Source organism: Phaenicophaeus curvirostris, chromosome 6, assembly GCF_032191515.1.
Source record: "Phaenicophaeus curvirostris isolate KB17595 chromosome 6, BPBGC_Pcur_1.0, whole genome shotgun sequence".
In the NCBI taxonomy this organism is placed as follows: domain Eukaryota; kingdom Metazoa; phylum Chordata; class Aves; order Cuculiformes; family Cuculidae; genus Phaenicophaeus; species Phaenicophaeus curvirostris.
Genome location: NC_091397.1, coordinates 52,451,025 through 52,466,842, shown reverse-complemented (window position 1 = coordinate 52,466,842; position 15,818 = coordinate 52,451,025). Strand labels below are relative to the sequence as shown.

The window sequence follows — 15,818 nt, the reverse complement described above, 5'->3', positions numbered from 1 at the left end:
CTAAAGAAGTAATTAGGTGGCAAAAAATATTTCAAAAAACAATCACTCCAATCCACATCGAGCTATATGGAGCAATAACAAATAAATAAAAAAATATCCAAAAGAAAAGAAAAGGTAAGGTTAGACAAAGAAAAACAGAGTACTTAAAAAGACAACAACAGTAGGCCTCACAACAGATTGTTGAAGGCTATAGTATTGTCACTTTTAAAATGAAATCATGTGGATTGTAGGTAACTGTTTTTCAAGTAAATTTTGTTTTTCCTTCTTCCCAAGTCTTAGCTGCAATGTTAAACTTTAGGCTAGTTCTCTTAAGGCTGCTGTAAACCCTGTCATGGCAAAACAATATAGAGAATTTTATTGAATTACTTCCGATAAAACTATTCATGTTAAGAATTATAGTGTCCATCTCACAAAGGCGACGACAGGTAAGCACAGAAACATAACTAATTAAGGCTTTAAAGCTGCTTTGAAATCCTTGGATTGAAGGACCTGAATCAAAAGCCAAGGCAGAGAAGACACCGTGGCTTAAACAAAGCAAAGCTGAAGTCCTGAGGAAGCCACTGGGATGAGGGCTGTAATGTTTTCCTGACACCTGGTGGGGGTAATGGTAGACCAACATTTGGAAACTTGTATGCTCTTGTAGTAATCATATTACTGTAAAGGAAGGACACAGCTGAGACCAAAAGGGCATTACAGCAGATGGCAATCGATGTAATTTAGGGGTTTGAAGAGATTATTTCTGAAGGACTGTTATTCAGGCCTGCCCTATGAAGTTTAGGAAGAGAAGACTAACAAAGAAAACTCAAAAATACACAGAGATATCTGTGAGGATCTAGTTATACCAGAGATTGTGACAGAAAGGATAATAATGAACTCAGAAATAAGCTGGCTGAAGTATTAATTATAGTTAATGTAAATACAAGAGATCACGAGGGAACTATCAGTTCAGGCTGGATTTTTATGGAGAATGTAATTTTATGATTAAAGCACTGTTTTAGAAATACAGTATCCTCAAATCAGGCAAGGTAAGAATACTTTTCATGAACACTAGAATATTATATTTAATCACATTTCTGAGAAAGACTGAATAAGGACATGGGAATTCTGCTAGAATGTTTTACCACAACTCCTATAATTAAGCAACTGTGCATTCAAGTCCCTGCTTTCTGGAAGTGAAGATCAGTGAGAATTACCTACCATTTTTTTAAACATACTTTTAGCTCATTTAGGGGCCCCTAAACATGTGGCACCCAAACTTTAACACAGGCAAAATATTACATTTAGACATTATAGCTTGGATTTCTCTGACCTGACTTCAAGTGACTACAGTTTTGTTAGGTACCTTTTATAATTACTGAAGAAAAACACACTTCTCTACACTGTGATTCACCAGATCTATACTAGAGTTTTACTTTGGGAAGATATGGTCTACGTCCTGGAATTCTGCAGGTACACAGACTCTAAAAGATGATTAGTGCACTTATGTGTATCTATGTTTTACAAATCCAATTACTGGGTGTGATAAGATTCACAAATGCATATGAACGCACAGAGAAATATCACTGTTCCCTTTAGGTAACAGAATTCTGAAATTTGAAATAATTGAAACCAAAAGCAATTTAAAAAGCATATTTCCACCCACTTTCTGCATCTATTATTACTACACTTCAGAGAATTCTAATAAAAACATTGCAGAGTAAAATTTTTATTGCTTCGATAGATGGGACTATGTAGTTCGATACTCTGTGTGCAGCTAGCATCACTCTCTATAGCATTATTTACTTGAAGCTGTTGGATGATAGAGTACTGAAATCAATGACAAAGAGTACAAAAATATTTGTTAAATAAGAAGCAGAAGGTAGAAGGTAATGATTATGTTGACTGAACAGAATACCAAGTAATTTTAACCTTTAATAAAAAGCATTGTAAGTTTATGACAAATCTTTCAATTGCAACTCCAGGAATTTATTAAAGAATGGAAATGAAAAGGACAACATTAAATAGAGGGTATTTATATTCCAAAGCCAAGGAAAATAGAACTTATTGTTTCTTACTGTAATGACAGTTTACAAACAGATACATATGTATATATAAAGTGCACACTGTATTTTATGATTAGGCAAACAACAAGTGTATCTATAAATGTATGTAGCTTATCAAATTAATTCATGTTACTTTGATAAATTTTGCTTCTTCATTGCTTGACTTACTTTGATATTGATGACATATAATGTATGCTGGCATTGTTTCAAGTATAAATACATAAATGGAAATTTCTTTAGACACTATTACTAATATTAGTGAATATTACTCACTCTGCCATTTGCCAGAGTGAGAGCCTGGACTCTGTGTGTGTGTATGTGTGTGTAAATATAAATATATATATATTTAAATAAAAGTCTTATATCTAACATAACCTCCATGCAACTTTCCGTTCTCCAAGTGTAGTTTAGATACGTATATATTTTAATCTTAGAACATCCTGAACCATTTCCTTTAACAAACAAAAAATACCATCTGTGAGAATGCACATGAAAGCATACTCAGATTTTAATTATATATCTCATGACAAAATGCATTCAAGAATGGGTCTAGGGACAGACGTATAAGATATTCCAAAACCAGAGAGCAATTTCTTCTGCATGACTTTGCTTCTGTAAATGAAAATGTGTGAGCTTGGGACTTGTAAAATCTATGACTATCACCACTTTTTTTTCAAGTTATAAGGAAAAATATTTGCAATACAGTAAAATTTCACATGGTACCAAACCAGTAATTGAATTTAATTAGATTTACACATCACTCAATGCTTCCACTCTGAAAAGAGATGTTTTTTGATATTGAGTGTTCTAACTCAAATAAGTTCCTGAACAGGAATGACCTAAGGACCCAGAGGATGAAAGCTTAATCACAGTAATATTAGGACAAATTTTATTTTTCATATGTCACATATGGTGACATATAACACCAGAAAAGTGATAAATAGAAATAGAAATGCTAAATTTCTCTAGATGAGCAACATTTCCCTTACTAATTACAAACTACTTAATTTATTATTGATTGAATAATTAAAGAATGTCAACTGTTCAATCCTTTATCATGATCATATTTTAATTAAAAGACCTTTCAGTTTCTCTTACCTTCTCTTTGCTTCATATGGAAAACCCTACTTTAAATTTCAGGTAGTAATACATTTCCTAATATCTTAATTTAGAAGAGCTTTTCCTCGATGATACTGACAAATCTCCAGGGTTTTATGCTTAAATCGATTTTCTCGTTTTTCACTCCAAGAAATCTGTATTTTTATACATTTAATGTATGTTTCTTCACATTCATGTTCAACAATCCTGACATTTACACTAGCCAAAGTTAAGAAAACACAATATAATGTATACCATACAAAAAAGCAGAATCTAAATTTATATATAGAAATTTCTTTAAGGATCTACATACGTTCTTGTCACATCTTGTTCAATCATTGCTCGAAGCTCTTTATCCTGGAAAAATTTATTCCAAAGACTCTGAAATAAGGAAAAATAATTTTGAAACATACACCTCTACTTAAGGCTTATATATTACATTAGCAAAGTACTGTTGTACAGATATTAACTAATTAATCCTCACGAATCCTGGTAGATAGGTGTATCTATATATTATGGGCTAAAAAGAATGTTGGTGACTAGCCTAACGTATCTTAGAAAGTCAGTTTCAAAGAGAGCTGAAAATATTCCAGTCCCTGGATCCTTGTTCTAGGTTCACTGGATGGCTGCAGGCCTGTGAGTTACTTGTAAAGGGTCTATGAAAAATATTTCAGAAGAGAGAATAAATTGAAACTGGAACCATCAGCCCAACTGAAAAAAATTTAGTAGTTCACTTATGTAAAAAGGTCTATGTCACTGTACTGTACTACATTTCACCTAAGAATGTATGGGCTCTAATTGGAAGCTGTCATAATTTCCACATTAAGAAATTGTTTAGATGCAAGACAGTTTGTCTTAGTGGCGGAAAAATTGCATAAGGAATGTATGATGGTCAAATGCCTGTTACGAAAATGACTTAATTCTACTTGTGCAAATACACAGTGCAGAACAAGACTGGCCATTCTGAAAAAGTTCTGATAGGGAGAACCAGAGTATTTAAAGCAGCCCATCAATACACACAAAAAAATTAAAAGAATTTCAAGTAGGTTTAGGTTCTTCTGTATCTGTGCTTATGCTCTTTTCCATTCTCCTTCTTTGGTTTCCACGCCTTGTTTACTGATATTTTGCAAAAGCTAACCTGAAAGAAGTCAACAAATGTTGTTTGTACGCTGCAGAAAAAGTACTGTCAAGTGTCTTCTTTATTGCAAAGGGATGGTAGCTTGGCCATACTGATCACAATACAGGAGGAACAAAATCTACAGTAGTCTTTTCATGCCAGTTAGTTTTCAGATAGAAGCAGAAGCACTAGTGAATGAAATACTGTACAAAAACAGTGGCTATAATAGTTTCAGAATATCTTGCTCCCCTGCAAACAATTCATTGTCATGGTGGGTTATGCTCCACAGAAAGAAAAGAGAAAGTAAATTAATGTAATCTAGCAGAAGGAAGATAAAATAACAAAAAAGAAAACGTTAATGAGCTTCTATGTTTGTCTTACAAGCTATGAAAAAAATCCCTAAACTTTAAAGGTATTTATATGCTTGACAATATCATACGTAAAACTAGAATCCTTTTAACTTGCAGCTCTTTTCATGCAGCTACATCACATTTTGAAATTCATCTGCCCCAGCTCCCACCCAAGTCCATCAGAGCAAATGATGGGGGAAACGGGATCTGCATGGCTGAAAGAAAAGGGCAAAACTTGAAGTCACCATAGAGGCTCATAAGAACTTCGCTCTCCATTCTTATGCCTGATTTGGTTTGGGGCTTTTTTTTATAGATTAATCCCCTGCCACATACTCTGACATGTTAACCTTTACCTTTTATTTCCTAAAGACATGATAGGAAGGAAGAAGGTTGTACCAGTCTATACAATCCCAAACTAAAGCAGAAGGACTTTTAACCTTTCACATTTTTCATAGCTTTCTTTCCTGCTGGTTGCAAGAATAGTTTGATGGCATGCACAGTCATACTGGCTGCAGAGCCACCAATGTGCCTATAATCAGTACTTACATGTTTCAACAAGCAAATCTCTATCCTACATCTACTATGAAGCAGAGTATCACAGTAAATACAAACAAAATATGGGTTTCCATTTGAGAACAAAATGGAAATACAATCAGTACCATCAAAGATATCTGTGACAGTCGTTCCAGGTGTAAATCTCTTAAAAGCAGCCAAACAAATTACTTTCATGGTATTAAGTTATTTTGAAAATGTGATGAATAGGGATTTTCAAAAATGGTAATATAATTAACAGAGAAACTTAAAGATATGTGCTTTAAAAACCTAAAAGCTTTTCAGGTATAATAAAATGCAGCAGATAAATAGTGTTAAAAAAAGAATGCCTAAAATTACACTCCTAAATCTACATGTAAACCCTCATCCCATGACATTGATAACACCAAGTTACTAGGAGGCTCCATTAATTTCAGTGAGAGCTGGATGCTCTGCACTTAATGACAGCCAGGCCAAATACTTTTACCACATTCTCAGTATTTCTTTAAAATCTGGCTCTGTCATTTTGCAGCTGTCTGCTTTCTCTTAAAAAAGAAACTTTTGTTTCTTTTAACTGGATAAAGAAAAAGAATTAAAAATCTTGGAAGAAATGCCTACCTTGCAGCCTTGTGCTTTAGATTTTATTTGGCACATCTACAACTGAGACATACAACAATTCATTTTTTGCTAGAGAAAAACTTCCAAGGCTGAAGAGTCTTCCAGAGGGTCCTTCAGTATCTGCCATTAACACCATTCCCTGTATATTGACCGTCTAAATGCTTCTTCAATTAGAGGTATGAAATGAAAATACAGCAATAAAAAAAAGAGTATAAATCAAAGAAAGGATATCCTGTGAAACCAGACTTACAGTCCAGCACTGACTTTTTGTTCGTCACAGCCTTCCCTGTAAAATCAGAATATTAACGTGGAAATGAGCACTTCAGGTTTTTCAGAAGAGCCTGTGAACCACAAATCAGTTTGGAAACTTAGTAGGGAGATCTTAGCACCTGCCTTTTTTCCTTCTTTACCAATAACTCACTGGTGTCAGAATGATGATGATGAGGATAATATTAGTAGCACATATACTGATAGTACCAAGGGTCAACTTACCCCCTCATCCTGAGAGAGTGGGTTGTTGATTATCAGATCTTGCTGTCCTGCTTTCCGAGGGTTTGTAATGTGCTGGGTAAAAACGGAAAAAAATCAAATCATCTTCTATTTCACCTACATCAATGCATGAGAGTAGAGAATCTAGTTTGTACCAACTTACAATTTCTTTGATCTTATTGTAAGATGTTCTTAAGTCTGAAGTGGTTTTAATCCATTGACTTCTGTCCTGGGGTAGAACCTCCAGAAATAACTACCAACAAAACAAAACCATTAGGTTTAATCAATTAAACATAGCTTTTCATATAAATCCTTCTAGACAGCATAAACCACCTCAGAAAGGAGGAGCAGGTACTCTACACATAAAAAGAAGAAAGCAAAGATCTATAAAATACTGGTTTTCATACTTTCCAGTCAATAAATAAGAGGCTTGAAAACAGAACTTCTATGGTGTGAAATAAAGCATTAAAAACAACTGAAGACACAAACTCAAGCTTTGTAAACTGTCAGAATTTCAGCAAAGCTGACTGAGACTTTCAAGGCAGAAACAAAGTGCAAAGAGATGAAAATAAATATACAAAACTTGAAGCTATTTACATAACACTGATGAGCTAATGGAACATGCTTAAAACCAAACACAAATGTAGAACAGAGAACAAACTCTCAGAGATATACTCTATCTAAGAAATGTGGAAAGGGAAAATCTTAATCTATAGAAAAGAAACATGTTCTAGAATTCTGCAACAAAGTTAAAAGAGCTGATTTTGCAAAAGGTCCTTCAGAATGCCTACGAATCAATAATTTCACATTTCTGTATGAAAAGGGTTAGAAAGAAACAACTATTGGAAAATACTTTTTAGTTAAATAGATAACAATAAGGAAAATACCAGAGTATTTCCTTGCTTTTAAAATGTTTTTATTTACACATGATGAAGTATTAAGAAACAGTAAACACTGGCAAACAAAAAAATTCCCAGATTACTAAAATACTTAAATATTTCAGAAGTTAACAAAACACAGATTATATATTTTTTTAAAACAGGTAGCCTAAAACAGAGCCCTAACTCATACTGGGACATGCAAATAAAATCAGCCTGTTTCTAAAACAAAACCACTCATAGGTTTAATTACTGGACAGTTAGAGACTTGATGTTTTTGTTAGTTCAAAGTTTTGAATTACAGCCTCTTAATTTGGAGGTTCAAGAAGAAGCAGACTGGTAAAACAATGCTTGTGGCATATATTCATCTGTCCTCCTGAAGAAAGCACTTTCATTAACTTTAAATTTGTTCAAGGCTATATAAATTTAAAATTTAAATTTTCAAATTTCTTTCATTCATATATAAAGAGTATTTTCATTTTCTTCCTATAGGTCTTTGTGCCAAAGTGAACCTTGGGAAATTCCAGGTGAGGTAATTTAAATTATCAGTGCAAGACACAGCAACTCTACTAGGGGAAATGTTCTCTGCTATCATAGCTAGTGCAGAACAGAAGACCTGATGCCAGTGCAACAAAATTATTTTGGACTTCATATAGCATTTCAGTATGATAGTGCTTTCTTTATCTCTTCCTTCCCCTGCAACCATAAAAAATATAGTAAGAGATCTTTGAGGACCTGTTGTGTCTTGAAAATGGAAAACCTGGCTTCCTGCTCTATCTAGTCATTACAAGAGTGACTGGTCTCCATTTTCTTATTTCACTGGGAAAAGCTGCTAGCAGAAGGAACAGACTGATTTTAAAGGAGTCCCAAGTTCCACAAAACATAAATTTTGAGAGACAAACTTCCTTCTGATTTCCGTTCCACGACTTCACCGCACAGCGACTGAGAGGAGAGATGGCTGCGTGGCACTCAATTCTAAACACACCACCCAACACAAAGATATTCTTTCCTAGGAATCTTTTGCTATCATCCGCAATTCAGCTTTAAGGCAACTCAATATGATTAGCAAATGTCCTATGAATTACAAAAATGAGCAGGAAAACACTGGGATGAAGTCTCTCGGAAAATTCATGATTCTTTGCATCAATAATCTTCCAGCGCATCAGGTAATGTGTTGATACATTGCAACCACAAACTGTAAATAAATATTTTTCTCTTCTTACCTTCCAGCAAACACTACGGAACCTGCTGCTTCTCAGCTGCCCATTAATCCCCTTCAGCCGTATAGTTGCCAAGTAATTGTTGTTTACAAATAGTTCTTCCCATTCTTTACTGTGTGCAAAAGCAAAAGGAATGAACATTTAAACAAAACCAAAAAAGCCTTAGCTGATTTAAGGGCTATATGACACCACACAATTTTGGATAAGCAGAGGAAAGTAACTTTTTTTTAAAGTATATATTTAGTTGTGTACCATTTCTAAACGCATGGCTGTCTTTTTGGACACATTTCTTCTTTGGATTTAATGAATATGTAGATCGCTATAATTATGCCAGCTACTGAAATTCATAATGTCTATGGAGGCTATTCCATTTCCTCTAAAATGTTGGTACTGCAGTTCAGTGAATAAACAAGAAAAATGAATATTAATATAAGCACATTCATGTTTCAGCTGTAGACAAAGGAGTACCTATTCCAAAAATATGCAACAGAAAAGTATACTGTTGACTGTATTAGCTCCTCACATGACATATTTGCTTAAATGAACCTTCTTTTCTTCTTAATGTCAAGCTGGGCAGTTAAGCATAATAGAAGATGACTTTCTTTAACATTTAGTGCTATTTACTATTGAAATCACTCCTACTTTTTTTCTACATGATCAGTTTTAAAATTTTAACAGGTGCTAGCAAATTTAAAAAAACATCAAAAAATTAAAAAGCCTCACTGTATAAACTGTTAAAGGCAAGCTTGAGTACCTTGCAGTACCTATGGCTGACTAGATAAACAACCTAAATATGCCTCCCAGGCACGCAGGCACCAGGGGCCTAACACCTGCGCCTCATTAATATACAAGTAAATCTGCTCTACTGGGAAACAATTGGAAATTAATTGTCCCAAACCATCTACTGAGTTTGAATAAAAGAATTAAATCTATATTTCCTGCACCTTCTACTGAAACAAATCTCACAAACAGTGTAAGCCATTTGATAGTCCAAGCCCAAGACTAGCTCACAGCCTTTCTGCACCGATTCTAAAATCCAAAGGGTAATTTCGGTGTAAAGAGCCGAGTTATGTGCAAGGAAATGTGTTTCCGATTTATTTTCAATGCATGTCCTTAAGGTGAACATCTCCTTCTCCCACTGTCACATGGGAGACTATTAATTCTCCCTGGGAGACCGAATGAAACCAGAGAGAGAGAAACTACTATTGTGACTCCAGGGTAAGATCTCACCAGATTTTGCTCGCTAAGGAGGGTCACAGACTGGGTTATACTAAATACCAACAAACTCTGGTTTTGCAAACTGCCCTAAAAAAATGCAAGCTAGAGCTAGATAGTTTTCAGCCTTTTAGGCTGAGTTGTGAGGGTGACTTTTTTAAGCCTTGTTTTAGATAAAACTTGCTCAGTTTCAGAACAGAACTATATGGTACAGCTGCTGGGATAGCTGGAGAATGGACTTGGCAAGCCAGGAAATTATCATCCTGTTCTCTGAGTCAGGAGTGAATTTACAATCCACGCTGAGACCAGAAGCGTTGTGTTTGTGAAGGCATCGCTTTTCAGCTAGGATTGCTTTCTAAAAAAACTTGGGTGTTTACTTTTGGGTCTTGATTATTAACTACTTTGAAAAGCAAAGGTACTCTGGATAAGGACAAAGATGGCTAATGTAGGGTTAGCTTGCAGGGATTAGGAATTCTTTCAGCCTCTGCCAACAGCCAATATTTCCAAATTCCAAAATAGCAGCCAGTAACTCCAATAGCGTAGGGCAGCTTCCTTCCTTCCTGCTGTATCCCCCATTCTCCAAGTCAGAAAGACTATCTGGTCATTTCACTGTCTCCCTGTCTCCCATACATCCTCACCTTCTGCAATGAGCTGCCTATGGTTGTTTACTGTGATTCTGCCTCCTTTAAATGCAACGTATGGTACGCAACAGACACAGCTTGAGAAAAATCTGGTCCTTTCCTTCACAGTCATTTATACTTCAGTAACTACAGTATATTATGCCTATCTAAATAACCCCGTTTCTATCATGTATAATATTCTTTGTTTGCCATTCTAAATTTTGTAGCATCATTGGCCATAATAACTACTGCCAAGCTGCCTCCCTAAGGTAGTGAGGCTTCGAGAGAGACACATTCCCCTGTGCACACAACAGCTCAGCCTCTGAAGCTATTCACGTTGTTCTGCAAGTGGATGACGCTCCCACAAGGTCTTTGAGAATGCCAGTACCTCGCTGAGTCAGCAAAAGGTTTCAACCAGCGTTACTATGAACAGAAGGACTAGAATGGAAAGAAACTCTTCTGGTTATTTTTTTTCACCAGCTGCTGGGAATGACTGGATTTTTTTTTTTGTAATGCAGTTCCAAACAGGTTTTGAACAAAATTACATTTTAAACAGCCAAAAGAAATTTGGCAAGATCGTATCTCCTCTGCAACTCCCCTTGGCTGCTGAGATCGCTAAAAAGAAAAGTTACAAGCAACTGGAAAAAAAAAGTAGAGCTGAATGATATCTAGAATCCTTTCTGAACATCATTCACTAATTCATTTCTCAAATATTTTGAATAAGGGCTAATAAAATAAGCCTGAGAATTCTAGAGACTGTTTCAATAATGGTAACACTGTGTAATATCAACAAGCTATCAATTCTACAAGGGTAATTTTTGAAATTATATAGCCTTACTCTGTAAACTAATATCTACGAGCCTTGTTAACCCAGGCTTGCAGAAAACTCATCGGTCAAAGTGAAATGAGCAGTGAAGATTGTAACTCAAGTCTACCACATCCCATTTGCTTCACTGAAGTGAAAGACTTCAAGAGCCAATTGGAACCACTTAAACTATGAATAAGCACATGCAATTGTTCTCAATCAAACTAGAAAATTAAATGCATAATTATGTGTTAATACCACCTTGAGGTGGTACAAACGTTAACATTTTCTGATTATTCTGTACATATTTTTCATTTCATGTTCTTATTTAAATATCCTGCCTAATATACTATTGCATTTATTGTAAAGTTTTTGTAATATAAAACCTGCATGAGGAAAAAGTAATTGGATTAATGATTTTTTAAGAAACTTAATTTCTCGTGCTCCATCTACAAAGTAATGGTCCAATGTAGAATTATTTATTGGCATGTGTTAGGGATAGTTGCATTACTCTGACGTGGGAAAAGTACTCCATATGTATGAATGAAAAAGCAAACAAATCAATGGAAGGGATAAAGGTTGCAGATTCATTCTGCAAGGTTTGTTCTTAGTTCTCATCTGTTTCTTTCCATCTTTTCAAACATGCATTTATGTCTTAACTGCAAGAGTCTAAATATGTCTGCAAAAAAAATCCTATACTGGGGTCTGCTCTAACACACACACTTTCTTGCATATAAGAAAGGAGGTTGATCTCCTAGCAATCCATACATAAGCATATTTATTCTTCTCTTTCTTTCCACCAGGACATGTTTTGTGGATCTGAAGCTTTTCAAGATAACAACAAACATTAGATTTTCAGAGATAAAAGTCCTAACAAAGACTTTGAAGGGAAATATCTCTGATGATAGGCTGTAAGATAGAAAGCACAACAAGGACTTTACACCAGAAAGTCTAAGTAAAATTTTACACACACTTAAATATAATTTTTAAAAATATATTTAAATCTTAGATTAATGATTTAAGATCATTAAAAAATAAATACTTTGTTCAGAAGAGGAATAAATACAATTTGGGAAGTGTGATATAGCACAGACAGCAGTCACTGCTAGTTAACTCCTGCATTTACTGATTTACAGGATAAAGCTACTGGTATACAAATGCAGTTCCTTCCCAAGTTTAAAGCTACTGCAAGAAGCATTTTTGTACTACAATGTTCAGACTACACTAAGCTTCGTGGAAGACACTATCACCCATGGAAATGTTAAAATGTGAATAGCCACATCAAACAAGAATCTATATCACTGAAAAAGAGCATAGATTAAGATCTGGGATGGCAGGGGCTAGGACCTAGCAGATAATTATTACTGTCCATAATTACTTTGCTTTCAGTTGAAACTGCCAGTAACAAAGGAACTAGTATCTCTCAGATCGTTAGACAGTGTATATTGCTATTTTGTTTCATAGATTTTTAAAATATTTTATGCCAAATTTTGAAATCCCCTTTTACGTGTCCATGATGAAACAAGACCAAATTAATATTTACAACAACATTTAGATAACTAAGAATATTTCTCTGCTCATGGAAGAATACTACAACACTATCAAAAGGTGTGAACATTTGCATACGTATTTAAGATTTTATTCTACATCTCAATATTATTTCACCCCCTGGACCAATTCTGAAGGATAAAATGCATATTCTCATAGAGATCCAAAGAACTCAAGTGGTGCTACTAGTATTGGCAAAATCATCTCAAAACAAAATGGTGTGCATGCTCCCAGAAAAGTAAATTTCACTTTTTTATACTCGTTTTTGTTCATCTTCAAAATGCGCTTTTTAAAATGTTGAGACCCAAACTCGGCTCTGTACAGGCACCCAATGAAGCAACAGGCTACTGAATAGGCCATCACAAAGAAAACAACTTCTAGAATCTTTGTGTCATATGTTTTTCAAGATGAGGTCTTTATTGATAGGAACATCAATAAGTGAATGTAGTATCTATATTTAAATAGAGGCAATAGTTCTTTTCCAACATACTGCATAAATCCAAAAAACATGCATAGTTTGTATTATTTATTATGCCATAAAATGAACGTTTGAGAAAAAAGCGAGGCAACAACCATGAATGTAATGAAACCAGACTTAATGCTACAAAAACAGGGAGAAAAAACAATTGAAAGGTAGTATGAAGTAATAAGCAGTAAGTTTCTGAACCACAACCATTTCCAAAACACACAGATTTTTTATTTGCTACCCTGAAAGTCCACTTGACAGCCTTAATGTGAAGGCTTATCAACCTGCTTGGAAAATATATGTGTGAAGAAAGGTAAAATCGCTTTCTTAATATAATTATTGCAGCAAAAACTTCAAGCTATCAGCTGGCTATGCTCTTTAAGCTACCATTGTATACGTAGTGCAGTCCAGGGAACTGAAATAAGGCTGCACTTGCAGTGGGACACTTTGCCAGCATCTCTCCTAACAGCACTGGATCTGACGCAGAATCCTGAGATACCTTTCTTCATATTCCAAACTGTCCACTGTGCTTTCGTGGTTCTCAGCCAAAGAGCCAGGCTTGGCCCTGGGACAGTACGTCATTTCTAACCCTGCAATTGTTCAGCTTTTGTAGAAGAATTCTTGTTACAGCCAATTCAAAGCCTAAATTTCACCAGCTCGTTCGCCTCTACTTATTACTTTTTGCACACACCTACAGAATGGCAAAGTAAAATGTTGATATGTTCAACTATTTTTATTTTTATTTTTTTGTATTCTAACTGATTTGACAGTTGCAGAGTCAAGCCTTTCTAGTTTAAACCTCCCTAACACTTCTGAAATCCTTTGCATGTAGATGTAGAATATTTACTTCTTAATTGTCCTCATTAGAGTTCCTGTCTGCTATTTTGCCCTTCTGCTAATTCATATCCACAGTTAACCAGCACTCTGTGAATTTTGTGTTCACATTCATGCAGCTTTGTTATAAGAACAGACATGCAACAAAGAGGAAAGTTGAGAGCTTCCTGTAGAGGGTAACAGAAGTTAAAATCTACAGCTCTCCAAATCATCAAAATCAAAAACGGATACAGGGAGAGGGGAAGCACTTTTTGCAGGAACATGCCCCAGAATGCCAAAATGTTTCTGCTTACTCACACTTGACTAGCTAGAGCAGGTCTAGAACTGGCATGGTCTTGACAATATTTAAAAATATGCACCCAATTTCAAAACTCAGATTATTTTATGATGTGCAGAGTGATAAATGCAAAATTCTAGTTAATACTGTTAATTCCATCTTAACTTTGTCAATTTGCCCATTTTGCATACAATGACATAAGAAAATGAGATTGTGATTTCATGGTATACCTTTAATCTCTTGAACTGGCTAGGCTTTATTACCATCATTAAAAACCATGTAGTCTTGCTAAAAGTAAGCCTGCTTTTTAGACTGATTTCAATTGTACATCATTTTGAGAAAGCTTTCCTCTTCAAGCTTCTTTGGATTAAAAACTGTAATTCCTCAAACCTGCTGTCTTGCATTCAATTTTTACATACAGTTCTAGGTTGTGAGGTTTTTTTTTTCTAAACCAAAATGAAATCACTCATCAGAGGTATTTTGAGCAGAGTGTAGGAAAATCAAGATATTGAATTAATTATTGCCAGATTTTGTGTTAGAAGGAAGAATTGTGAAAGTTTCGGGGCCTAAGTGAAAATCACAAGAGTAATTCTGTTGTGTTCCTTTCTTTTCTATTAAGTTAAATAAAGGGACTAACAGGGTTTTTAAAAAAGGAAAATCTTCATTTTTAAAGAAAAAAACAAGAACAAAATATTTCTGAATTTTCTCCAGCCTGAAATTTCTGACCTCATATGGAATGCTGCTCATGCTATTTATCCTAGCACTGATTCTTTGCTTAGAAATTCATGTTTTTCACTTATATAGACCTTCTTTCTTTTGCTCTCCCACAAGTGTCTTCTCCTTCCAATTTAGAACAAACTGATTTGATTTTTAGGATCTTGAATAATTGGATTTACAAAAATCACAAAATGGTTGAGTTTGGAAGAGACCTCTGAAGGTCATCTAGCCCAATCCCCTTGCTCAGGCAGGGCTATCTACTGACAGTTTCCCAGGACCACATCCAGATGGCTTTTGAATACCTCCAAGGAGGGCAACGCCACAACATCCTTAGCAACCTATGCCAGTGTTTGGTCACCCTCACAGTAAAAAAGTGCTTTCTGGTGTTCAGATGGAAGCTCCTGGCTTTCAGCTTGTGCCCACTGCCTCTGGTCTTGTCACTGGGCCTGAGACTTCCTCTTGGTGCATCCATGCTGACTACTTCTGACGAACCTTCTTGACTTTCACATGCCTGGAAACACCTACCAGGATTAGCTGCTTCATTTCCCACCCAGGGATCCAAGTGAAGCTGACTGCCATCATTCCCTGGGTCCTCCTTCTCAACTTTCTTGAACATAAGAGTGACATTTGTTTCCCTCCAGTCCTCAGTCCCCTCTCCCAATTGACATGATATTTCAAAGATTACTGAGAGTGGAAAAGTAAAGTAAATCCATAATGAAAACCACTTTAAGTATTAGTAATGGAAATTATGGCATCAGCTGAATATGGTGGTATACTCACTAATTTTCACATACAGCAGAATAAATTAAAAGTCAACAAAAATTCTTGCTTTCTTTCCATGGATGTTTGAAAGAAGCTACCATTCTCCCTCCCATGGCTTCTCTTCATGAACCAAGTCCTTTGTTTTTGCTACAAACCTGTCAAGAAGAATTCTGCCAATAAAAGATGTTGGTACTCAATCCTTCCTTTCTGATTATCTGTTTAAAGCATCTC

At 35.3% G+C, this 15,818-nt stretch overlaps 1 protein-coding gene across 3 annotated transcripts in view; it reads right to left on the bottom strand.

Annotated features, from left to right (window-relative positions):
• TBC1D5 (TBC1 domain family member 5) overlaps window positions 1-15,818 on the bottom strand; it is a 314,809-nt gene that overhangs the window by 132,179 nt on the left and 166,812 nt on the right. For all 3 annotated transcript variants that reach the window (XM_069860194.1, XM_069860196.1, XM_069860195.1), the window contains 4 exons: window positions 8,347-8,455; window positions 6,409-6,498; window positions 6,249-6,320; window positions 3,454-3,521 (listed from right to left, as the gene is read on the bottom strand). In XM_069860194.1, the coding sequence (XP_069716295.1) occupies window positions 3,454-3,521; window positions 6,249-6,320; window positions 6,409-6,498; window positions 8,347-8,455 (339 nt within the window). The remainder of the gene's footprint in view (window positions 1-3,453; window positions 3,522-6,248; window positions 6,321-6,408; window positions 6,499-8,346; window positions 8,456-15,818) is intronic.